General features: G+C 43.8%; 1 protein-coding gene and 1 long non-coding RNA gene across 3 annotated transcripts in view; one reads left to right on the top strand and one right to left on the bottom strand.

The window, feature by feature from the left end:
- On the bottom strand, window positions 1-25402 carry LOC146767933 (uncharacterized). Its single transcript, XR_014954304.1, has 2 exons — window positions 20682-25402; window positions 1-7720 (listed from the first exon to the last, which is right to left on the bottom strand). It is a non-coding gene; the product is annotated as an uncharacterized LOC146767933 (long non-coding RNA).
- The window catches only part of TSNAX (translin associated factor X), a 37632-nt gene continuing 24799 nt past the window's right edge, over window positions 13214-26046 (top strand). Inside the window, exon 1 of one of the 2 annotated variants that reach the window (XM_085576798.1) lies at window positions 13214-13244. In XM_085576798.1, the coding sequence (XP_085432924.1) occupies window positions 13229-13244 (16 nt within the window). In that variant the 5' untranslated portion in view covers window positions 13214-13228. Of the gene's footprint in view, window positions 13245-25520; window positions 25593-26046 lie in introns of those variants that run through there. The other variant, XM_021527126.3, reaches the window with a different exon arrangement.

The raw sequence follows: 26046 nt of genomic DNA, 5'->3' as shown, positions 1-26046 counted from the left end.
ATATTTAATGAGTTACAAAATCTCCACCTTTTTTTTTTTTCTTTTTTTCTGATTACCCATGAGCAGTTACCCAGAGCTCAAGAGAGGAACTCAAGAAGTGTTCCTTAAAACTATGAAGACAAATTTGCTAAAAACTTGGACATTTTATCTTTGGATATGCAGTTGATGCAGTATCTTTTCCCTTTCTCCACATCACTAGCACAATTTCTGATACCCCTAAACTCTTTTTCTTAGGGAGGCAGTTGTACAAGTAGGGGAGATTCCAAGAAAACGGTGAACTTAAGAGATTTGCTGCTATGAGAGACGTGTCTCAGTAATTTAAGTGAGGAAGGAAAAGATAATAATGAGAGAGGTTTTGAGCTGATAAGACGGACTAGGTGGTATTCCTAAATAACAGTGGTTTGATTTTTGTTCTTTTTTTTTTTGATTAGGCAGTTTAATGAGAAGAATGGGGACAGGTTTCATTTTGTTTGTTTTTTGTGTGAGCAGTGGTGTCCTCCCTCTTTTCTTGAACAATTGGGACACAATATTATAGCTCATGTTTTGTTAAAACTATCGAAGTAGCACATCTGTCCCAAAGAGCTCACCTTTGCCAGGCCTGGCTACAGATGCACAAAGACAAAAGCACTCTAAGCTTGAACTCCAGAGAACCACTGCAATCCAGGTGGACTCAGTACTGTGTTTTCTGTCACTAGCCATTCTTCCTTCTGCCAGGACAGTGCCTGTGTTCCCTTGCCCCCCTCTGATGCATAACATGATTCAATGTCCTATTGCTCTCCTGCCGCTGCACCCTTCAGTGTCTATCACATCCCAAGGGCTTTGTGATGTCTATTCTTGCATTTCCATTCTTCCCAAAGACACAGTGCCCTTACTCTATGCCTTTCTTGTTTGCTTTCAGTGCTCCTCTTGTGCCTTTCTTCAACACTTTCTTCAGTTGTGGTTCATTTAAGACACAGTGTGGAGTTGATGCCACCAGAAAGGGTGGTTCTGCTCCCTCCAGAGCCTTTCTCCTTGGCTTCACTCTTGTCAAGCCCTTTGGTGAGTCAGCTCAAGAGAGTAGTTTTCTGTTGGATTAACAAGTTGGATCAGCTTACCAAGCGGTTTGATGTGGTGTAAGAGAGGGTGTGGGACCAGCAGGGCAAGGATCTGGGAGGGAAAAGCAGGACCACCCAAGTCAGAATAGTAAACTGACTCGGTCATATAATGTAATTTCACTCTTATTTACTTCACATTGTGTAACTTGACCCATTTCTACTTTCTCTCTTCTCTGATTGAAGAGAAGCTTTTCATTTTGAAACTATTGAGGGGATCAGCAGATCCAAAGTGCAGGGTATTTTGTACCAAGACAGGATAATGGCTAGCATCACTTGATACTGCTATCTAAGGGTGCAAGGAGAGATGTTTCAGGCTATTTGTGGCGCGAACAACATGTCAGTGACTCCAATCTTGTACGTTTTTGTTTGTTTCTTTGTTTTTATTTTCAGGTTTTAGTAGTTGAAAAGTTCTGGCTGTTGATGATAATAGTTATTGATATTTTAGAACTGAACTCATATGTTCAGTTCTAAACATATGAGATATTGATGGATGCTCATTATGATGGTGTTCTCTGTCTTATTCTGCTTATGTTAACAAGCACAACCCTCTGTGCAAATACTCTTTGACTAATACCAGAGTATTAGGTATTAGTATAAGATATTTAATGTTTTAAAGCACATCCCAAGCAACTTATACCAAGGACAGGTACTTACTAAACCAGGAATGCTAGTAGTGGATATACAATAATTTAAATTCCCATATTACCAAAATGGTTGTCTTCTCCCTGCATGATCTAAACTGACACTATTCATTTCATCTCTTTCAATGGGCATTCAGATGGCACAATGCTGTTCATGAATCCACTGAATCATAATGTTGGAGTTGTACATTGGAGAGCTTTTAAAAAGCAGTAGTGAAAGATTAAGTCTTGGAAAATTAAGCTTACAAGGATTTTGTGCAAGTGCACAGCTGGATTTGTATTATTAACATCCTTGTTTTGTGTTCAGAGTGATAGTGTCTGCTACAAGCTGTAATTAGTGCTGGGTTGTGATTGAGTCTTGCTATCATTCTGCATCAGCTTGTCACTGTTTGAGTCACCTGAACCTGTTCCTTGCTCATCCAGTCAGCTAATTAGTGACTTAGAGAAAAGGTGGCATTTTATTGGTACTAAAAGAAATGGCCTTTCATTTTTATGCAGAAGCAAAAAACAGGTCAAGAAGCAACTTGTTCCTTCTTCATCCACTTACAGTGCAAGGGAAGATGATAACATTTATCTTGTCAGGAGGTGGATTTCACTTTTTTTTCCTTTCCTGTTGCATTAGGCTTATATATTCTCCCTGGAATTATTCTCTTTTTTGTTGTTGTTTCGGGTGTATATTGGTGTTTGTTCATTTGTTTATATCAGGGTGTATGTGTGTACCCTCAGATTGTCCGTAATGCTGGGACCATGTTCCATGTTTTCATTAAAAAGCAGATTCCTAAGGAAGATTTCTCCTTTAGATTAGAGCTTCCTCACTGTATGATTGACTTCTGACTGGAGGGGAAAGGCAGACAATAGATGTAGACTCTATCCTCATCAATTTACCAAATTGTTCAAATGGCTGTTGAAATTTGTGTAGGAGGCAACACTCCTCCCTTTGTGCAAACACATCTTCCAATAAAAGCCATGTGCTGTGGGCAGAAGTAGTCAAAGGCTTGCTGCCTTTTTATTACTTTTTTTTTAATAAACAGCAGCTTATCAGTTTCAGAGGCTGAACATGGCTATCTCATATAAGCACACAGAATGTGTTTGTGGATATGCCCCCCTGTGAAGCCAGCCTGACTCCTACCTTATTTTAGCTGCAGCTATAGCCATTCATTTATCCACTATTTTAAAGCATATTCTGTATTTGACTTGTGGCATAAGTAAAAAAAATGCTGAATCATATCTTTGTGGAGCAACATCCAGCAGTGCATTTGTTAATGGAACCTTATTTTTGAATTAAAAATATCAGCCTCAATCTTTTAAGGAAAAACCACAGCACAAAGCTAAAAACAGTTTTTCTTCTCTGTTGTCTTAAGATAGCTCTGAATCACAGACCTAGGACAAAAATCAATTGAGAATATGAGTTCATGGTAGAGAATTTGCCCCAAGCTTGTCAGGAAGAAAAGTTTTCAGAGGTTCATAAATGTCAATGTATAACATCAAACGCATGCCTGGTGCACTACATACTGTACTGCAAAGGTTTAGTGATTGTTAGATGCTGGGCAAAGCTCTAAAGCAAGATGGAAACTCATTTCCCTTTGAAAGCCTTCAGAGCAGCTAGATGTGAGCTCTTCCAGAAAACTCTCTGGAAACTTTCATCTAGCCTCAGTGCTCTATAAATAGAGGAGGTCTTCATCCCTGAGGAGATTTTGCAATGTCATGTGGGGGAGTGCTGAGCTCCAATGGAGGCAGAGGAAGCAGAATTGTGGAGCACTGTGGTGGAACCAGAAAGGGGAACAGGATCTCCTTCATTGTGAGATGAGGTGTGAGGACAGGTTGAGAGGAGAATAATTAAGATATAAGGCTCTTCCCAAAAATGAGTGTGGAAGAAGAAATTCCCTTAGATGCTGTACAGAAACAACTGCCAGCAGTGTGGAAAATGAAGCCACAGTGACCGTCAGCTACAAATGACAAAAAAAGATACCTGCCTCAATCAGCCAAGAAACACTCCTGAAGGAGGGGATCTTTCCCTCCCCACCACAAATGGAGAAATGTTTTCACTGGGACCAGTGAAGACAGCAATACATCCTGTAAGAAATTCTGTAGTTTACTACATAGAAATTACTCAATTTTTTGATGGACTGTCATGAGTGTGATAATATATATGACAATCACAAACATAACTCTGGACTAAGTCCCAAGGGCAAGACACTTGGAATTCTGTTTCTGAAAAATATGTAAATATAGAAGGAAACCAGGTGACTGTTACAGAAGCCAGAAGTGCCTGACCTAACACTCTCCCTTTTCATTAAAGTAGGTCCCTTGATTGTGATGGCAGATTAAAAAACACTGTCTTCCAAAACTTAGCTGCACTGTATTTTCCAAGATTTAACTACAGTTAAATTGGGTTTGGGTAAAGTTTCATGTATTATTTTCAAAAGAAATAACTTTAAAAAATGGGATTGAGAAAGGAAAATTTCGCTCTGACTTCTGATAGCTCAGCCTCATGGCAATATTGAAGTCTTGTATACTATACATTTGGAAGAGGCATACTCCATTACTTGTTTGGTTACAAGAGGCTTGATTTTGGCTAAGCTCAGTAATTTGGAGTGAACAAGGCTAATTTTGGAGGCAATATTCTGTCTACAAAAGAGTGAAAAAATGAAAGCAAACTATTTTCCTGCTTACAGATTGCATATTGAACACTGGTCTATAGATAAGTTATTTTTTGATCTTGAAGACCTTTGATATGCAATCTTTAAATGTTTTTCTTCCTACCAGCAGATTTTCAGAGTTAAGAGAAACCTTTATTTTGTTGATATAAAAACAATATGGAAATAATAATAATAATATAGGAAAACTGAGCCACTGCCCTACAAGGCTAATCATTCCTCTGCCTTCCTGAAAGTATCATCCAGCTACAATTTGTTTAAAAAACTTACAGTTCCTTCATCTCTTTAATGGTGAGGGAGAAGTGTTTTCTGTACCAGAACAGTGCTTACTTCTTTCAGTGTGCTGAGGTTTTATGGTGGAATTTTAAGACCAGCCCTTAGATGGGCTAGAATGTACGATACAAAGTGCTAATTGTAAGCTAAATTACAAGGAGAAAAACCTCACAAAACCAAAACTGATGACAAATCACTTGGTTGTGCTTGGCTTCCAAGTAATCGGGACAAAATGTACAAATGGGAGGGGATTATCTAACAGTGTCATGCATCAGCTCCCAAAAACTTCCCTTTGCTTTTTTATAGCAGTGAGCAAAGTCATTCTCACATATCCTAGCCTGCTGCAACTGAATAGTCTACTGCAATCTCAAAGGCCACAATGGAAAGAGTTTCTTAATGTAAACAAGCCTGTTCACACACACCAGTGGGAAGTAGTCACTCCAATGTTTGTGTAATCCCTCTCAGCAGCTTCTCAGACACCTTGAAGTCGTGGACCCATAGCTGAGACGTGTTGTGTGGTTTTAAGAACATTTTGTTAACATTTTGCTAACTACTGAAATACATTGTTCATAAATTGGTCTGGCTGCTTGCTGTGTTGCTGTGAGAGTGTCAGAGAGAAGGGAGAGACTAGAACTTGTTTTCAAGTGGTTTATTGACTATTAAACTCATAGCTAGAATAAAAGCAGCAGCAAATAACCTGATCTTTGTGTTACAACAGTGCACAGTCTCACCTTCTCCCTTTTTGCATCGTATTTCCTATCTAGGTCACTGTGCAGTGTAAGGCTGTTGATTCACCAGATAATGTTTCCACACATTGCCCCAGACATGGTGATGACGGGCAGGTTTTCAGACTGTTTATGCAAATCACTAGTATCTTGAGCCTACTCCTGACACAAATTTTGCTTTCCTCCTTGCTGGTTTGGTGCCTGGTATGGCTTGCCCAACCTTATGGATGGCATTGACTATACTGGCATCTAAACAGCTTTGTAGATAAAGCCATCTTGCTGTCAGCCTGTTAAACACAGATTCTGTCACTGCCCTGCAACTGCTGTGTAATTAAATGGTTCTGCTAGGCATACTCTGGCTTAATGAGTTTTATGAGTCATGGTGGCAAAGAGAGAGGAGAATCCCCATAAACAAGAATGGGCACAAACACCCTCTTGATAATTATCTTGTTTAGAGAGTAAGGTTCTTGTTGTACACAGAAGTCAACACTAGGTCTCTTTGGATCCCTTGTCAGAGAATCTCACACTGATGCCTGCTAAGGTACCCGGAGAAAGTGATTTTGCAGTCTGAATTACATAAAACAGTACTTCAGGTACTTGCAAGAAAGTGGTTTGTTTGTGGCATCTTGATTTGAGAGTGCTTGAGAAGGAAGGAAGGAAGAGGTGAGAACTTGCAAATTCTGTGCTCTCATAAGCTCAACCCCAAACCCATCTACACCACAGGACACATACTACATCTAGGAGAAGAGCATTGCTAGGCCCCAGTAGTCAAGATCTGAGTTAAAGCATCACCAAAACTATGTCTCACTAGCTGCAAGCAACTAGGGGCATAAAAACTGCTGGTGTGAGAAGGCAGCTCAGCAGCATCATGTGCTTGTGTGCTGAGGCAGAGGGAACGCACCCTGCATGGCCAGGACCTTCCATACACTGTTGTTCTGGGAGAGAGGGACTGTGCCCCTGGCAGTGTATGCAGTGTGGTGTGGCCCTGCTTGACCCAGTTGGACCTCAGTGGAGCATATAGGGATGAAAAAGTGTTGGGCACATCTGGAGTTCCTCTGACCAGATTCACCCTCTTTGTGTAGCTTGCACTGAATACAAACCAAAGTAATCTCCTGGGTTCATGGGGTGGATCAGCACAGAGGTGCCCAAGTCAGTGTGTGAACTCCAGGTCTGCTGGCTGAGGTGATTACCACTCAGCCAGCTCTCAGGCACACACACCCCGCCAGCTTTCCTTGACCTATTTACTAGCACTGAACTAGATACAGGCAGACCTTGTGCTTCAGCTGCCTGAGCTAGCACAACTCACTTTAATTCCAGAGGACCAGGCAAAGCATACAAACAGTTTTGCTGACAAATCTGGGAGGGTGTGGTGGTTAGGAGGAGATTGGTAACAGCCAGAGTGGGATTGGGCTGCGGTACTGACACTTCAACAACAGCTGGAAGAAGACTTGAGTCTCCAGCCTGGCTGGGTCCATATGGCTGCAGACAGGCTATAACTGCACAAGCAGGGCTTTGAGTAAAGCTGTTCCTTCCCTTCCTTTCCCCATGCTGCCCCAGGGGTTGCTGCAACTGCCCCAGCAACCTGCCTGCCCCTCCTGAGGGTCTCCTTATCTCACCTGAGCCTGGTGTTCTCATGCAGGCACTGCTTGTGCTGAGCCGGCTTGTGTCCAATGCTTGCAGCAGCACACAACACAAATGACAAGGCTCTGTGCTGTTCCCCAGAGGAGACAAGGATCTCTGCTGCAGCCCCTCTGCTTAGCTTGTCCTTTCACCTTAAGCTCTTCAGCTGTCTGGGTCCTGTTGCAAATGCTGAACTGACCCTTAATAACCCTGAGAAGGGATGGAGGCTTAAATCTGATGAAAGATTAGAGTATCTTAGCAGGGTGTATGCTTAACTAAGGGTCCTGGGTCTGTAACTAAAGTCTAAAATGCCCCCAGGCAGCTGGCTACACCCCTGGTGGTGCCAGGACTTGCTAAGCAGCTGCCTGTGTGAGCTGCTGGGTCCCTGTTCAGTCAGATCTGCTGCTGTCTGTTCAAGATCAGGACACCAACTTTGGTGGGCATCAAAGGTGGCACATGAAATACTTTGCAAAACCCTGCAAACCTGACACAGATGTCTGACATGCAGAGTGGAATTCACACAGCCTGTTACTCCAGACACAGACAATTTCTTGCTTCTTACCTTTTCAGTCCTCCGGGCACTTTTTGAGGTAGCCACCAAAGCACATGCTTGAGGTGCTGGCAGAAGAGAGGCTTGTGCTAGCAGGAAACATAGTCTGTATATGAAAAGCATGAGAGGTCTGGCATACAGCAGTTCCAGTTTGTACATCCTAAAAAAAAAAAAAAAAAATTAAAAAAAACCAGTAAATAAAGCTGTCTGCTTGTTTTGGCTCTGGTGATTGGAGATTGAAACTAGGTAGTGTGAATTAGTATAATTTAATTTTCATTAATGTCTTTTATAAGCTCTAAAGTTCTGCATCTCATATGACTTACAATCTTTATGGGCTTCATTTTTGATCTCTTTTTAGATGTTTGTATATCCATGCTATTTTTAGTCTTGCAGACTATTTTTTAGTAATAGCTATGTGATACATTCTTTTTTTTTAGCCAGCCTGGTAGCCCAAACCATGCCAGACTCTCCTTTTATACTCTGATTGCTGCAACATCCTTTCTCTGGTTGTGAGACATACACTCATTGACCCTGCAGCTGTAAACACGTTGACAGGGCTGCTACAAAAGTTGTTTTCTTTGCTTGCTGTTTTGTCACCCCTTTCCACTGATCTCCTTACCTCAGTAAGAGAAGAATTCAACCCAACTTATACAAGTCCATTTATATTGTGGCTGATGGTATTTCTCTGTATGTATAGATGGGCTTCTTTGCTGTGCACAATGGGTGGAATGACTTTGCGTGCCATACGTGGGGAAATACTGTAAAGCTGCTCTCTACAAGCACAGATTTAGTTTCACTGATTTTAAACCATAAAACACACCTGCTTGTCGTTGCTTTAAGAACCTTCCAAGCCTATCTCCATTCTTTCCAGCACAAAATACAAGGTGAAATACCACCTTCAAGGTGATGCTGTATTTCCCCCTGATTAGATTTTTGCCCCTGCAACTTTTCTCTCTTTATCATGCTCTCTTTCACTTCCAGGAGATACCTCAGGAAACATCTGCTTCCCAGAAGTTCCTTAGACCATCTGCAGTCCAACTGGCAATAGCAAATCTGCAGGTGTCCCACTGCCCCTTGGGCTGGCCAGGCAGTGATACTGTAGGGCTACTGCACTTCTAAGTGGGGGTGACATAAAGTGCTATCACATCCTGCTCAAGTTCTTTGCATGCTGCAAAAAAGATTAACTTGGATCTTAGAAATGAAAATAGACATATACAGGCTATAAGTTCATGCAGATGTTTATAGGGATTGCTTAGGAAATAAATATCCCAACTGCGTTAAAAATAATTAAAGAAAATAATCTAGATTAATTTGGTGAATTCTGTTCTCTTACTGTCACACAGAATTTATCTTGCATCAATCTATTTTGTTTTAAGATAGTTGTTTCTTTCTTCCCCAACCATATCCTAATATATGCATTATACAAAATAAAATAGTTTGGACATTTTAGCTTGTCTATGCTAGAAAAGGGTACTGTTACAACAATGCAGAAGTAACCATTTACACCTCTTGTGCAGACAGCATAAAGACATAATAGAACAGCAACTCCCAAGTAAAAACTGGAAGAAATTAAGTGGTATAAGTCACCTCTCTATCATCCAAAGAAGGGATTTTGCCAGCATAAATGAGTTTGGTTACAAAACCTCACAGTTCTTACTGCAATTATTATACTAGGAAAACTTGTAGATCCAGACTGCCTACAAAAACATGACTGCAGCGGCCACCAATATCCCAAGGACTTGTAACACTGAAGTCAGTCCAGTTGTAACTCTTGATTTCACTGAAAGTTATTCCAAGAATGATTTTGTCCCACTGGACTGGATTCCCTTTCATAACAGGAGCATAAAATGCTCTTCTAGTACAATCACATATTCCAGGAAATATGTAAAAAGGAAAATTTTTTCTATGGTGGGAGGAGGGGCCATGCCGTGAAGATGAATCATTTCTGTATTGGAATTCTTCCACTCCAGTAAATATCCAACCTCCCACCAGCATGCTGCCCTCCTTATTTTGCTGGCTTGTGAGATTTTTACAGCTCCAAGTGGCCTCTTTTTCCCTCCTCGATAGCACAACTTGGCTTCACAGCCAACACAATAACTAACCAGATTTTTTTTAGCTAGATAAATATATCTATGTGAAGGCATTGTGTGGCATGTGTGAATCCAAGTGCAGCCAAGGTGCGAGCTGGGCAGCACACAGCCCAGGGCTGAGGCAACTCTGTGCCAGGCAAGAGGAGCTCTGCCCCTCCCAGCACATAAGCAGGGGGAGCTTTCAGCATGTAGGGCACAGCCATGTAAATCCCTCTCAGTTACACGATTTCCCAGCCCCACATTTTAGCGTCCATCCAGTGCTCAGGTGCCTTGTGCTGGGTGTGCTGGGTTAGCTGCAAATGTTTGGGTGCCTGGCCCCATACTCAGCCTGTGCTCTTCTCCTTTATCTGGGCTCTCCTATCTGCTCTGCTATGTTACGGCTTTTCTAAGCCTGGCAGAGAAATAAAAGCACCATCTTGCCTCCACCAGGAGAAATGAAGCTGTTTCTGGGCTTTGAGGCAGCAAGACATGAGGAATGCTAACTTAAGTTTGCTGTCACTGGTGGCAAAGTAAACAGCTGGAATGGTGGTGGCTTTCCTAGGTATTTTAGAGCAGAGCTTGGGAAGCTGAAACGGAAGGATACAAAGTACTGCCCTGTTCCCATCTCTGCTATTTCCACCTCCTGTGATGGTGTTATGACAGCATATCCAACTCTCCAATATCTTCTGTCAGCTCCCTGTAACAGTTTGACCATTTCTATGTTCTCTTGAGTAGTAAGAGCCAGTCCCAGTCCTGACCTTTTATCCTTGGAGTGGCAAAAGTCAGCTTTGCCAGTTCAGTGGGGAAGCCAAGAGAAATGTCTTTGGCCAGTCAGACCCAACTAGGTGCCCTGAAGTACAACATTCCCTGGGTCTGCTCTACCAAGCACCACACAAGGGGTTGACATGTTTTGGTACCTTCACTTATGATCAACACAGACCTGTTTCATTTTCTATTGCAGCAGTCTAGGAAAGTGCAGATAGTCAGTGAAAATTCATTTAAAACTCATTTAATTCAGGCCTTTTCACTGGTCTATCAGCAGTTTTGCATGCAGCCAAGTGACACTCAGACACTATAGGTGATATGGCCTGCCTATGCAGTTTCAGCTTTGACTGTTATTGCTGTTTCTCCTTATGTTTGGGATGCTTTTTAGACATGGTGCTTCATTGCCAGGGTGTGTGTAGCTCCATAGGATCAATAGTGAGCAAAGCCTGTTTCACAGGCTGGCTTCTAGCAGGTGTTTACATGTGGTCGGCTCAGATCTGACTTTGCACTGAATGTGACTCAGAGCATGCCCCTCACTGCACTGGGCATGTGCATCTGGGCAAAGCAGGTGCAAGCCACTGTGTCCTGGGTTTCCTGGCCATTCATATGTGCAAATGGCCCTCCTCGGGCACCAGGGGATGTGTCACTTGAGGTGTTTTACCTCCCTGAAGAATCATACCTTGGGCTTCCTTTCACTCCCATGCTTGGGTAAGGGGAGTTTGCTTTAACATGGTCAGCTTGAAAACTTCAAGTGGTTTAAGAGTTGCTTCACATGCAGCTCAGCTGTCACAGCTCAGCAGTAGCTGCCTTGAGGGGAAGGGGAGAGTGGGAATTGAAGCACAGACACCCTACAGCTCTGTCTGTGTGGCTCTGCCTTTGGCTGTTTTTGTAAAACACTGCAAAGTTTATGCATTTCATTATCTACCCTGTGCACATATTCCTGATTTGTTAAAAGCCTGCCGGTTATTCCCCTTCATCTGTTGTATGCAACTGCAGTTTATCCTAATTTGGGTTTGGAAAAAATCTTGTCAGTCAAATTACACTAGTAGAAGGTGAAAGTAAGCAAGGAGGAAACAAGAACAACTGCATATATTCCATGTGGATAGATTACTTTCTTTAACCGTAGAACAACTATGGATGTTTTTCTTATTAAAAAAAAAAAGGCAAAAAAGCCCCAACCACCAACCAAGCCCCAGCCTCTGGTTAATTACCAGTTTCAGCTACACCAGACATACCCAGCTATATGCATGTAGCTGAGTGATGCCCTCCCAGAGCAGGGCACATTCCAGGGTCTTGGCTCTTTGGGATTAACTGTCTCTTTCATCAGCTTGGCTTAGACTACTGTTGCTGTTGATCCTGCAATGCAAATCTTTCTGAGAAAGACTCTCAGGCTATTGATTACAAAACACCGCCATTTTGACAACCACTGCACAGGATCCAGCCCTTGGTGTTTTAGGCTGTTTTTTCCAGAGATGGAACTGTATTATTGATCCCAGTGAAATATGAAAATATGCATGCTTTGCCCTGTGCAGTGTTGAATATCTAGTGAAGCAAAATGAAAATTATTTATGCCACTTGGGGGAAGGGGCTCTGCCAGTATGTGGGTGAATCTACTTTGTCTAACATCCTATCTAACTTTAGCAGCTGAGAGCAGCAGCAGGAGAATTACAACACTTCTCCTTGTGAAACATCATGCTAGAAGCAGAAGGGTGTAGATTTGTCCACACCTCATTTTAGGTGTCTAAATGAAGCACCAGTGTCAGGAGCAAAGTTGTCCTGGGCACTTCCTCAGAGAGAGACGTGGTTAAGATTTTAGGAGGGATAAATTGCTTTCTGCAGGCACCTCCCTCTCTCTTGACCACAGAAGACCACAGAAAATTGCACTGCTCGCCTCCTCACTGGCTGCAGTGAGGGAGCAGCATGGCAGAAACACTGCCTGAAGGAAAGATACTGGTACTTGTTTGGGGCTTCTCTTAAGGAAGGGAAGAGGGAAATGCAAACTGATTGGCTCAGGATTCCTCTGGCACGGGGACAGCCACCGCCAGCTGTAGTCAGCATGGACAGCAGATCCTGTTATCTCCTGCCCGGAGGTGTGCTCCAGAGGAAGGTTGTGCTAGGACAGTCCCCATGAGGTGAGAACCTGTGATGCCAACCCCAAAGCTCTGCTGATTTACAGTAGGATGCAAATAGCCCTCAGAGGTTTAACACTAGTGAAAGGTCAGTCAGACTGGGACATCAGGGCCAACATACAAAGGAGTGGGTGAAATAGCTAGTTTTCTGTCTATGTGCAGGAGCTCTCCACTAAAGATAGACTGCTGAACTCTTTATTGTGACATTTGTCTGTCCCATCTGCATGGCAACAGGTTTACCTCTGAATGCTATCACCAGTAGAGTAGGTACTGGGCAGTTTTGAGAAGCCTTGGGCCCAGGCCAGGATTGTACTGTAGTAAGAGAAATTTAAAACAACCCTATCCCATATTCCCTGCCTTCATCAAGCTTGCTTACAGTGTGTTCCCTCTTAATGCTGTATGTGAAAACTGGCAAGATCCTCTTCTCAAAACCCAGGGGACTCCTGGATTCCAGCAGAGCTGACATTCACATGAGCTGCAACTATGGGCAAGTTCTGTGCACCTTCTTGATGCCAGCATGTGCAAAAGAAAAGTCAGCGTTAACCTTCTCAGCAGACCCTGCTTTCCTGGGGTGCAGGGGACATCCTGCAGGTACCCACTCCTTCATCTGGCTGCAGAAAGCCCCTGCCAGTAAGGAGGGAGAGCAGAGGTGGGATGGCTCCAAGCAGTATTTGGAAAAGTTCCAGTTCTTACAAGGCCAGTACAATGCTGAGTAAAAAAGGTGGGTGGTTTAGTAAACCTGGCATGGCCAGCAATGACAAAGTGACAAAGGGCATTTTCCTCGTGGTCAGCCTCGAGGTTGGGAAAGAGGGGCAGGTTTAGCTGCATGTCAGAACAGGTGGTGAAAGCGTGCATCGCTATGATCACACAGAAAGCCGGACCCCAAGATCAATGGCTTTGGGGGGGTCTAAGGTGCTCCAGATGAGCAATTACAATGATACAATTGACAGAGCTTAGTCCTGTTACCTGACCCTCACTCTCCTCTGTCCCTTCTTCTAAAAAGGAGGTTTTACAGTCCAAAAATAGGAAAGAGCACTTCTGTGTTGTTCATTTGCACCTGACTGTCCAACACGGTTAACATGCTGCTTTTAAAGTAATTGAAAGATAAGATAACGTTAAACCTTTCAAAATACACATTTATTTCCCCCTATGGAGAAAGGCCCTATGGATCTGTAGCAGTAACATAGATAACCAACAACAGCTGTGTGCCTCCCCTTCCTTCTCCTCCCTCCAGGAGCCTGTGTGCTCCTGTCTTTCCACTGCAGTAGTGCGTGTGTTTTGGACAGAGCAGGTGCCAGCTCAGGCAGGTCCCCACAGACACTTGTGCTGCCACAGCCAAGAGCAGGGCACGCTGCAGTGCTGGGGCAGAAACACTGCGCAGGGGCTCAGTAACCTGCCTGCCTCAGAGCCTGCTCCTTTCCTGTCGCCGTGTTGGAGGAAGCACCTGCGCTGGAGGAATGAGCTGTTTAACTGCTGCCGAAGATCAAAATGAAGAACACCTCTGGAAAACTGGCAGCTGGAGAAATAGGGTTTTGTATTTTGAAAAACACTGTGAGAAAAGGGAGTGACTGTCCCTGAGGGCTGGGAGACAGAGGTTCAAAGATTTGCCTTTCAAGTCTGTGCAACCAGTGAGATGCCTGCTTGTGTAAGACCAGAGTTGAGGGAGTTCCTGGGACACCACCAGCAACTGCTGTGAGGACAGGAGCAGGAACAGAGATTGATTTCTTGGAGCACTGGCCTGGGTCACTGCAGGCAGCCATGTAGTAGAGTTCTTTGGAAACTGAAGAGATCTCATACTGAAACCAGCAACATTTGCTGCTGTCTTCCTCTATGGGCAGCCTTTTTGGTCATGCCTCTGGTAACTAGGAACTTTCCTCTCATTTTAAGACTTGGTCTATTGATGACCAGCTTGCAGTCAAATATTTTTGAGTCAGATTGTCCTTCAAGTTGGACAGTTTTACTTTTTCCCTCCTGTTCCCCCACACTGTTTATAGTGAGAAATCATAAGCTCTCTCATTCTTTGCTTTGCTGAAGTTCTTCCAATGTCTTATAGAACAGGCTGTTTATTCCCTGTAATGATCCTGGATATGTCTTCACAGCACCTGTTCCAGTTTGAGAGCTTTCTGAAAAGAAATCTAACTGGAATAATATACAATATTCCAGATTAAGTTTCTCTAGTGTCTTTTACACAATACTATTAGAATAATTTCTACTGCTTTTCTGTCTGATTTTTATTACACCATTTGACTCTATTTGTATAATTTAATTTCTGAGAGATTTCTGCCTGTGATATCCATAACTTTTGGAGTACAAGCAACACCCTCCAGCTGTCTCCTGTTGACAGATTTCATCACAGATCAGTCATGTTTCACAACACCCCTGGCTTGTTGGGTTTTAGTTTTTTGTTTTTGTATTTTTGGGGTGTTTTTTGTGTGTGGTTTTTTTTTTAAATATCTAAACTGTCAGTAAAAATATTGAAAGTCCTAAGACTGGTACTTGTGGATATTCTCATCCCAGCATAGCACTGTCCAACACAACTTGTATTCTTCCCTTAAGGCAGTTCCTCACTGCTTTACAGTTTGCTGACTAATCTCCATCTTCTCTAGTTTGCCTTTTAATCACCAAAGTTGTGGCACTGAATCAAATGCTTTGCTGAGGTCCAATAGTTGAGACAATGTTACCTCTGCGTAAAGAGGGATTGAGTTAATCACATCTAAGAAAGGTAATTGCTTTGTTTGGCATGATGTAGTTTTAAAAGACTCATCTTGCATCTTATCCTGTTTCCCAGCTACTCATTACATACAATTTGTAGTTATTCATTCTCTAAATTTGTTCTAAAGCTCTTGATATGCAGCTGGTGGATAATCTGGTGAGGACATGCTTTATACACTTTCTTATAAATCCAATGCAGGATTTTTGTGTGGCAGATTTAATATGCTGTATCTACTTGTGCTTTCATCAGCTTTTAATGTGGTCTGGTTTTAACTCTTATTAGGTGAGCGCTTGCTCATGAAGGTGTAGGCAGATTCACTGACCTTGTTTGGGACTGTCCATACAGGCTTTATGTGTTTTCATGCATTTTATGCTTAAGTTCTCAGGTTGTGCACCGTGTGAATGCTTTGTGCCTTCAGGCTCTTGGGAGAATGGGTTGTAAAATTTGTAAAGAATTGCTTGGCTGACTGTAGAATATAAAATTAGTATTTGAAAAGGGAGAGCAAAACAGCCAGGGTAAATGCAGGTTCTCCTTGGAGTCACTCAAGTTTTTTGACAGCTGCAGTGTTGCAGGAGCAACTCAATGTCATGGGAACACGGGAATTTGTTTTCATCAGAGAGCTGCTTTCCCTGCCAAGCTGGCAGCAGCTACAGATGAAGCCTTAACAGGGAAACACTTTCATACTGCCTGTGCTAGGAGAGGAGTTCTCCATGAATAAGTGACAGAATGGTAACCTTCACCTTCTGATCTTCTTCCATCTTCTCACTGCCCTTGTTGTGTTTTGAGGAGTTTATTTGTTTGTTTGTTTGTTTGTTTGTTTTCTGCTTACCAAGATGCTGGATGGCAGTAAACACAGGGATGCCTACAGATTTGCACATTGCAAGGGCAGAATTCAAAAGGTGAAAAAAACAAGTATTGTGTAATGCTCAGTTTTCCAGGTCAACAAAGCTAAGATTTCCTCCAAACCTCAAGCTGTTTCCTACCACCATTCTGAGGACCATCCCCACAGCCTGCTCTGAGGTGTGGGATATTCTGGAAGAAGTTAGTTTTTAGCTTTGATCCTGAATCAATCCTCTGTCATTTATGGGCCAGATGTCTCTATGAGTTAGGTGATCCACTGTGTTTTGTCCACCACAGGGAGGGGAAAGAGATTCCTTGAGGTTAAGTGTGTAACTTAACAACCCTAGAGGGACACAGCCCAAGATAAGAGTCAGAGGGGACTCCGATGGCCAGCCCAGTGATAGTGTTTGTTTTTGCAAGTGTTAGAGGGTGTGTTCCCTGGACATGTGAAGAAACAGCAAAGAAAATACCTGTTTGTAAGGGTGAAAGGGAGGTCAGTGAGATGAACATTACAATTATTTGCTAGTATGGGCCTCCTCAATGTTCTCTCTATACAGCAGGATATAGGCACTAATGAGCTGGAAAAAGATAGCCTCGACCTGTGGATTTAGAAATACACTGAAACACTCTCTGCTTTTTAAATTCTATTTCAAAATTCTTGCAAACAGACTAAAATTTCTCTGCCATTGATACTTCTGGGATGGTCAAAGCACAGTAATTCATGTTTTGAAGTGCGCTGTCTACTTGTACTTGAGATATTGCTGTCATATATCTGGTTTAATCCACTTCTCATGCTGCCAGGTACATACGGCAGATGTCTGTCATCACCGACCCGTTTTGTCCCAGACCAGTCCCCGGAAGATGTTCAAGCTGCTGACTTGCAATGTTGCTGTTTAGTCATTATTGGGTTTCCTCCTGTTCCTCAGGGTCACCGTCTCTTCTTTCCTCTTCATGTTGAAACAGGGCTTGTTGAAGGACCTGGTTATCAGGCACTCTCAAAACATGGCCAAGGTCAGTCTGTTTTCTCCACTGTACTGTTTGTACAGCTGTGGGTAATCACGCAGGCTCTGAAATCTCAGCATTCCTTTGGCTCTCTGGCTGCTTTATGATCATTGTCCCCCCGCAGGCATCCGTGTTGAAGCACTTTGATTTCTGGGGAATAGACATGTTCTTCCAAGACTTCAGCTTGTACAGGTGTATGTGTAATGTATATTTAATAATAGTGGCTCAAAAGGGCTTATAGGGAAGCTTAGCATTGATACTGATTACTTCCATATGGGATGTATTCTTGTCATGGGAACAAAGGAAGTATTTCACCCATTTTTATATCATATTCTTGGACCAGTGAGTAGAGATATGCACATCATCTATAGGTATCCTCAAAAGACCTGTGCTCCAAGCCTACCCTAATTTGTTCATTACCCTTACATAGCCTGTGATAAATTTAGAAACCACTAATAGAGGTGTTTAAAAGTAATTAGGATTGATGTTTCAATTATTACAGTTTTATAAACAAGTATTGATTCTCTGGGATTTGTTGGAATAGGTGAATTTTCCTGGAGGACAGAAAATAAAAACTTCATGCTGACTTTTTAAAGTTGATTTTTTAAAATACAAATGCATATAAAACTTTTATTAATTTGCACTCTGGGGCCTTCACACTGTGACTGAACTATAAAATGTTCAATCTGTAATGAGTACAATTTTAATATTATTTCAGTTTTCCAGGTCAGAGCTGATCATACAGCACAGCACTCAGGAATAGCTAGGCCTGAATTTTGGAAACACCTGCAGAAGTAACAGCCTGTGACCAAGTCACAGCTTTTGTGTATCTATGAACATTTCTGTGAGGAGATTTTTCAGTCCTCAGTGTCTTCATGGTCATCACCCGTGACACAAAATGACATTGTTAGACTACTATATTTTTCTCCAGCTCGTTTTGAAAGGACAAAGGTCTGTAACATAAGTGTACTTCCTCTACTCATCTTGAATTCTTTGTTTTGATGCAGCTGGGTCAAAGCCCTCCCCTGAGACCAAGCATAAAAATTTTGATTTCTGTGCCTGGACCAACACAGATTTACCTTTCTGCAGAGTATAAGACTCACAAGCCCTCTGTGGCATAGGGGCAGCAGACAAAGCCTATTAATATGATGCCAAAGCATTGTTCCAGAGCACCTGGGTATAAAAAGGCAGAATTAACTCTGTGTTAGCATTTAAACAACCTGGTGAAACCTGTCAGTATTGCTCAGTGTGACCTACTTGAGCAAAAGAAACTTGGATGAAAGCAGCCACTAGCTGTGGGAAGGTAAAAAGCTATGTAGAAAAGTAGATGGAAGACCACCAACACACTCTGAAGCAAAGGCTTCTTCAATACAAGTCTGCAACTGGCACCCCCTGTTCTTGACCCCTCATAATATGGCTAGCTTAACTAGTGCCAGTTCAAAGGGCAAATGGCTATTCTCTGACCAAACTGGTCATGTATCAGTCTCCTTTCCCTTCCTCATCAGGTCTGGAAGGTCCCATGTACCAGGCAGAATTCTTTTCCCCATTCCCTATCAGCCTCACAGTTCCTGGACCCTGGGCTCCCTTCTTTGCTAGCCTTGAAGGTCCCAGGCACCCCGGTTGTGATGACACCATCACAAAACAAGGAGGTGTGACAGAACACAGAGCACTGTCTATAAAATCAAGCAGTTATGACACCACAGTGGGACTTGGACCACAGTTGCCACTGGACAGCAAAACTCAGGGGTCAGGGATACTTCCACCATCATCTGCTTCCCCCGAGTTCTGAGTGATTAATATTTTTCCACATGCTTTTATTCCATATTATGATTATTATATTGATACTACAAGCCAAGTATTAAGATTTGACCCATTCTGCAGAGCAGCCAGGTGATAAAGAACTGTAAGCCAACCTGTGATACAAATTTCATGCTAAGCTACCTAGAAAATTATGATATGCTGATTCTAATTATAAAAATCCTGTTCAGTTCTGGTCACAGAATTTTATGCTATGCCAATCATAAAATTCTGTTTAAAGAAATAGAGTTTTGATTATAATTATGACTTTGTGTCATCATCCTTCCATGCCATAGTGGTGGGTGACAAAACTGCTTTCATATAAAATCTATTCTGGCCCAACTGGGAACAAAGCACTTAGAAGAAGCTGCATACAAATACCTTGTGCAGATATTTTTTCATCAAGGGAAAATATTTATTCTGGTGTAAGTATATCAAATAGCTAATTCTCCAGTCTAATAAAAAGCAACAGATATCTCTTCAGCTCTGCATTGTTGAAGGAGTCTACTAAGTGGAGTGGCCAGTCACAGAAAAAACAGTCTGATGAAGTCACAGAAGGTCCCTGAGACCAGCAGTACCAACAGAGCCTATGCTCAGGGGGCACTTAATCTCCATTTCCCTCTATAATCACCATAGACTCTCCTCATGCACCAGCTGCTAATGTTAGTTTTACAAAAGCCAGAGGGTTTTGCACTGGAGCATGTAGGAGGTGTTTCGTTTGTTTCTTTATCCTGCAGAACAAGGGGAGCTTCTTGTTGGGGTTTGGAGTCTGTCGCTGGGAGTGGTTAATGTGAGGTGTGCAGCTTATGCAGGGAAGGTTCCCCTAACCTGTCATTTCTTGTGTGGGTGTGTTTTGCCCTGGAGCAACCTTAACTGCTTTTTTAACAGAACTTTTTGGTGGGAATAGTTAGGAAAGCATTTCTCTAACAACCTAAGCATTGCTGTGTTTTTTTGGCTCTACCTCTAACGCAGCATAAAATATTCTGTACATTGGGAATTCTCCAGACTTGATAGTCATCTCAGTGGCACCCAATTTAAAGATAATTATTCCTGATTTACATAGGCATGAATAAGGCCTTTCCATATATAATATAGTATATTGCCTGTCTCAGATGTAGACATAAAGGCCATTCTCAGATTCCTTCTCATAGAGAGTTAAGTGCAGATGAATCAGATTAACTCCTTTGCCAAGAGCCATTACTTCCAAACTGCAGCATTGGAGAGGACCAAGAGGGTGAAGGAGAATATGTATTTGGCACTGCAGTGCAGGGGCAGCAGGGGGTCCTGAGGGCTGTAGGAACTGAAAAGCATCCGAGATTCTTTAAGGTTCACATGGTTCAGACGAGAGACCTAGGCATGCATACCAAAAACAAACAAACCAAAAACAACCCAAGCAAATTCTGCTGTTATGTAATTTGATTTACCTTTTCTGATGAGAGCCATACCCTCAGGTTCTCTCACTTTTCTGACTCGCAAAGCTAAAGGAAACATTTTAGGGTTTTTTTTTGTTTGCAGCTCTTACTCCACCAGCATCTTTTCCAAAACTAGAACACATTATAGCTTTAGCTCTTACATTTTCTCTGCTCTGCCTCCATGCTATGGAAGAAAAGCCCAGCATTTAATGATCAAGCCAATCTGGAGCAGTTAGAAATACAAAGAAAGGATCATATCATTTCAGTTAGACTTTGCAAGGGGCTGAGACACAGAGCAGGGTATGGGAGAGATGAAGGAGAAAGGTTAATTTCTGCATTTCACTTCTACTACATTAAGGGTGTTGGTGTTGATGCAAAATAAAGATATTCTCACCTTGAATTCCTCCAAAGCAATTCTTTTATGTGGTTGCCTCAGTAGAATGAAATCATTATGAAATAGCCAGCACACCCATCCAGACATAAGCCAGGCACTAACTGTTCATGTTTAGAAACAAACTTTCCCCATGGGTACATTATTCACAGCCGGTCACTTGCCAGTTTTCCCTTGGAAGTTATAAACTAAACATTAGGAGTAAAGGCGATGCATAGTTTAATATCTTTTTTTTTTTTTCTCCAGATGGATGTTGCAACAAATCTGTGGGTTCTCTCTATCCTTTTTTCCACTCACTCGTTTACAAGTCAGTTAAATCAATGGTTCATTCCTAAAGTCTTCCTGCTGATCCACTCAAAGGCTGCACCATGGTGTATTAGCACTTGGATCCTGAAATCTCAAATTCTACCAGCAGTAAAATATTCACAGCTTTCCAACTTTATTCCAGGAAATGAGGAAATCATCCTCCTGATCCATCCTGCCACTGCTGTGGGCATCTCTGTTGCCTGAGAAACATAACAGGTTGTTGTTATAACAGCTAGAGACCAGCTGACCTCCCCGCTTCCTTTCATCAACCAGCTGCGAAACTCCTCGGTCATGGAACAGTCTCAAATTGACCACCTGACCCCAGTTTATGCAACTCCCCTGTGGCCGTTTCATAAGCTTTTTGTCACTTCACTTCACTCAATTGTTTGTGGAAAGCATTCGCAGTTACCCTGGCTAATGGGAACGTTTCGGTGTGACAGCTTGCCCCGTGGCTAAGCCCTCCATCTCCAAGGCAACCTCACAGTCTTGCTCTAAGAGTACTATGCTATGTCATGAAATAAAATGAAACCTAAAAGGATATGCTAGGACAATTCCAGCTCTAACTATCCATAGTGCTATTCTGCTTTAGCAGAAGTTTTAGGAAACATTCCCAGGCTGGTTATTTAAACGTGGGAGGGCACCACAAAGATAGCATTTGTCTCTAAAGCTATACGAGGCATACAGGGGCTACACCATGAACTCTGCCAGGGATCTCAGGGATCTTAAACAGTTTCCACAGAGTTGCATCAAAATTATTGAGGGCAGAAAGAAATTGTAATTTCATGTGCCTGACAAATCACCTGGGTCCTACCTCTGCACAGCTCCATTACTTGAAGCTCTAGGTGTTGAAGCAGCCTCATTAGTGTGGTTCTTGAGCTGAGCCCACCACACTCCTCTGTCTGCCCTTCACAGAGTTCAGCTGAGTCAGTGTTAAACTTGGACTTTTACAGAAAAGGAAGGACTCCTTTCCTGCTCCCTTGAGTGCCATGTTGAGGTGGTGTTTGCTGATAGTACTGCAGAGGACCAGAAGCCTCACTGAAGGACATTGTGTAGGAGTGTTGCTGAAGCAGATCATTGCCCAAAGCAGCAGAGTTCAGGGATAAAATGAATGGACAAGTTCCAACTCCCTACAGTTGTTTTACAGAGTTGTTTTCCCCACTCAGAAAGGCGCAGATCCTGTCTGGTCTATGCACTTGTGCAGTGTTCTCACAGCCCTGAGTCTTGGAAAACACTTCTTTCCTATGTGAAAGCTGAGTTACCAACCTTGTCTTAGGCTCAAGAGCGCAGTCGTGTGCAATCCATATACAACATTTTAGATCTTAAGTCTCTGAGAAAACCTTGTTAGTTTGTTGTTAGCTTGTTTGGGGGTTTTGCCCTAACCTAAATCCTCACAACTCCTTTCTCCTACCAATTCCTCCTTCAAAATGTTGTTATTCCACCTTCACACTTGTGGAGGTGCAGATGCCATTCTCTTCAGGCATAAAGAACACAAAACTGTAAGGGGAAGGGAAAAGGTTTAAATACCAGCTAGAAGAAAATGAAAAATTCTGCAGCTAACCTGTTACCAAAGTGGTTTAATGCTGCTACATTTAAGTGGATTGTTTCAGAAGAAAAACCCCAACCAGTTGTTTTTCACAACAGCATCCTGTTGAAGTCAAACAAGTTGAATATATCAGTGCACGTGCAAAGTGTCACTAAGTCCAACAAAAATCGGCTGAAGACCTGACCTTCACTCCCTACAATTGGCTGAAAATTCTCCACTGCTGGGAAGCATTCAGAAGCAGGCACTATTTCCACTCTCCTGCGACATTGATATAACCAAAACAACTCTGCTTTTTGTCCAAAGAGCTGCCAAGAACAGGGAAATAGCACAGTTTGAAAAAAAAAAAAAAAAAGGTATGTGTTTCCAAAAGCAGTTTTGTACATCTTCTAAAACAAAAGGCTGTGCCTGAATGTGTGCAGCGATAACACCGACACAAATAATTTCATGTCCTGATTTTGCCCCATAGAAAGCAGAAATCTCCTGTGCAGCTGGTAGGGCAGCAATCAAGCTGTTGCACAACTCAATATGCAGATCAGGCCTGAGGAAGTTCTGCCGGGATTCTCTTTGTCCTCTGTTTTTCAAGTGTGATTGAAATCTGTTTTCTCAGATTAGGAAATTGGAGAAAGGTTTTATGTTACACTTCTGAATAATTTTGAACACTGCATGACAGTCACATGTTCTCAACAGTTGAAAATACCAGGTTTGAGCAACTCCTGCTTGGCTGCCTGGAGACTTTAAAGCTCACTGTCAAAGTTTTACTTCTCTGCTATCTGAGTGAGGTGAGTTACTATCCTCCTGAATCTGTTGACAGATTCACCTGATATTCAAGTTTGTCAAAAGCTGTTTATTTGTTAAATGCAAAAGACCTGATACTGGGCTAGTGGCTCTGCTCTTCCAGAACTCCCACAGGCTGGGCTCTGCTAACTTTTGACTCTGAAGCATTTGCATTTCACAGCTGGGTTTATCTGATTTCTAGTAAGGTGCAAGTTCCACCCAAAATTTTTTCCTTACTCAGGATGTTTATAATCACTCCTGGAGGCTCTTTCCCTCTGTCAAATCAGATCGACCAGTTGACCAACAGATTAAAAAATTATTAAGGGTGGGGAGGAAGGACAGGCACACATGCACACCCACACACAAAGGCTGCAAGCACTCCGCCTTTCTGCTCATATGAGTTTTGTTTCCTTGGGAATCCAGCTACTAAAACAGGCAACAGCTGTGACAAAAAATAAGATCTATCAGCAGAGGAGCAAGACTGATGATTTGCAAACCTTTTAATTTGGGGATTTGCAAGACCCATCCCTATTTTCCTTCCATCGGAGGAATCGATCAGGATGCATGTGTAGGGAAGTATAAACCTAGTAGGCAAGCAGACTTTTTGTAGCTCATCATAAGAAGAGAAGCATCATCAAGAGCTCTCTGTGCTGGGAAGTATTTATGGTGTGCGTCCATCTCCTTCGTGCTCATTCCTGCAGTGAGAACACTCCTATCCTGAGAACACTCACACCAAGTCTCCAGTAGAGGAAACATAATTTTTACCAGGATGCAAATATCCTGAGTTTGGGAATTTGCCTCCTCTGTACCAGCAGCTACATTCACTGCATCTCAGATTTCTTTTCCTGGTATTAGGTGGCTTCACTATCAGATCTTCTCGATGTCCAGTTAGTGTCTCCAGTTTCCAGAGCCTGTCTCAGTGTCAGCTTGCCATCCTCCCTGGCCTCCTTGCCCTGGCACACTGTGTGGATGGGTGTCGCCCTGATTCTTAAGATTTTCTAAAGCCTTCTGAATTTACATTCTGTTAGAAAACTTTCTCACACAATTTTCTATAAACAACATATTGTTTTGCATTCCTTCATAGGGGCAGAGAAACTTGATGTACTGGTAGTTCGTCCAATGTGTTTGGAGAGGTGGCCCATTCACTCTCCAATCCACTGTCACCTTTGGAAAAGTATAAAAGTTGGAGTCAGAGAATAAACTTCCTTCTTCTTTACCTTGCAAATAGCAGCGGCTCGCGTTGTGCTTTCACGTGTCCTATAGCGACAGATGGGCACTAAAGGGGAGTAAGGGGGCACCTGGTGCTGCGCTGGGGGTGCTCCCAGTCACCTTGCCTGGGAGGAGAGCACCTGGATCCTGACATGCCGGGCAGGAAAGGGGCACTGAGACAGAAGTGGACAGCCAGTAAGCAGAGGACACAGTCTGAAGCTGTGCCAGGGAGGGTTTAGGTTGGACGCGAGGAGGAATTGCTTCACAGAACGAATGTTACAATTGGACACTAGGATGGGCTTCCTGGGAAAGTGGGGGAGTCGCCATCCCTGGAAGTGCTTAAGTGTTTTGACTCTCCCTGGACGTGGCACTCAGTGCCACGCTCTGGTTGACATGAGTTCAGCCATAGGTTGGACTCGATGATCCCAGAGGTCTTTTTTAACCCAACCGATTCTGTGATTCCCTGGAAGCGCCGTAGTCCTGGGATGCCCGGGGAAGAAAGCGGCAGTAAGGAGTCTGTCGTGGGGTGACGGGAAGGCGACATGACAGCCTAGGCAGCGCGGGTTTGGGCTGAGGACTGTCGCTAGATTTCTGCGGTCCGAGCCGAGGACCACGGTTGCTCTGGAGGCGGGACACGCCGGACGCCATCCGCACGCAACCCAGAGCTCCGCGGCTCCACCCCGACCGCGCCACCGCCCCGCCCGGCACTACATGTCCCGTCATGCCGCGGGCGCTGAGGCCCCACGAAGGGGTCGCACACTAGCTGCCCACAGAGTCGCCTTCTCGGAGGCACGGCCTGGCCTCGGCACTGCCCCGATTTCGCGGGCAGCAACGTCCGAACCATGCTCCGCGCCGCCACCGCTCCGCACCTCCGCACCGCGCCTCCCGCGCCGCGGGCGGCGGGCCGGGCTGTTGCCGCCTGTGTGGCGTTTCGCCGTCAGGCACCCGCGGGGCGCCCCTGCATGGCGCCGTCAGGGCGGGGGCGGAGGGCGGCGCGGCGGGGTCCTGGCGGCGCGCGGGGCGGCTGCGGGTTGCCGGGGGGACGCGGCGCGGCGGCGGCTCCGTGATGAGCGGCAAGGAAGGTGATGTCCCCTGCCCTTCCCTTCCCTACCCTGCTCTACCCTGCCCCATTCTCAGGAGACCGCGGCGTGAGGAGCTGGCGGAAGCGGGGGGAGGCCCCGCGGCTGGAAGGGGACGGGGTGCGGAGCCTGTGCCGTGGCCAGCGGGTCCCTCCTCTGGCCCTGGGAGAGGCCGCCCCTTCACGGGTGTCACGGACCTTTCCTTCGGGGGCGCTGCCCTCCCGCTGCGGCTGTGCGGCTGCCACAGAACGTGGCTGGAGGGGTCGGTATCCCTGGGGTGGAAAAGCAGATGCCACAGAGGAAAGCTGAGTGTGTGAGGCCTGTGAAGCCCTTGTGCTAACTGTTCATTATAGTGTGTGGGTGTATATGTACGTATAAAATATTATATATACATCACAATATATATGTGAAATACATATTTTTCACAGCTTGCTCTGCCGTCTCTGTGTTGGTTTAG

The sequence above is a fragment of the Lonchura striata genome, chromosome 3 (assembly GCF_050655825.1).
Source record: "Lonchura striata isolate lonStrDom1 chromosome 3, ASM5065582v1, whole genome shotgun sequence".
NCBI lineage: Eukaryota > Metazoa > Chordata > Aves > Passeriformes > Estrildidae > Lonchura > Lonchura striata.
This window is presented reverse-complemented; position numbering and strand designations above follow the sequence as displayed.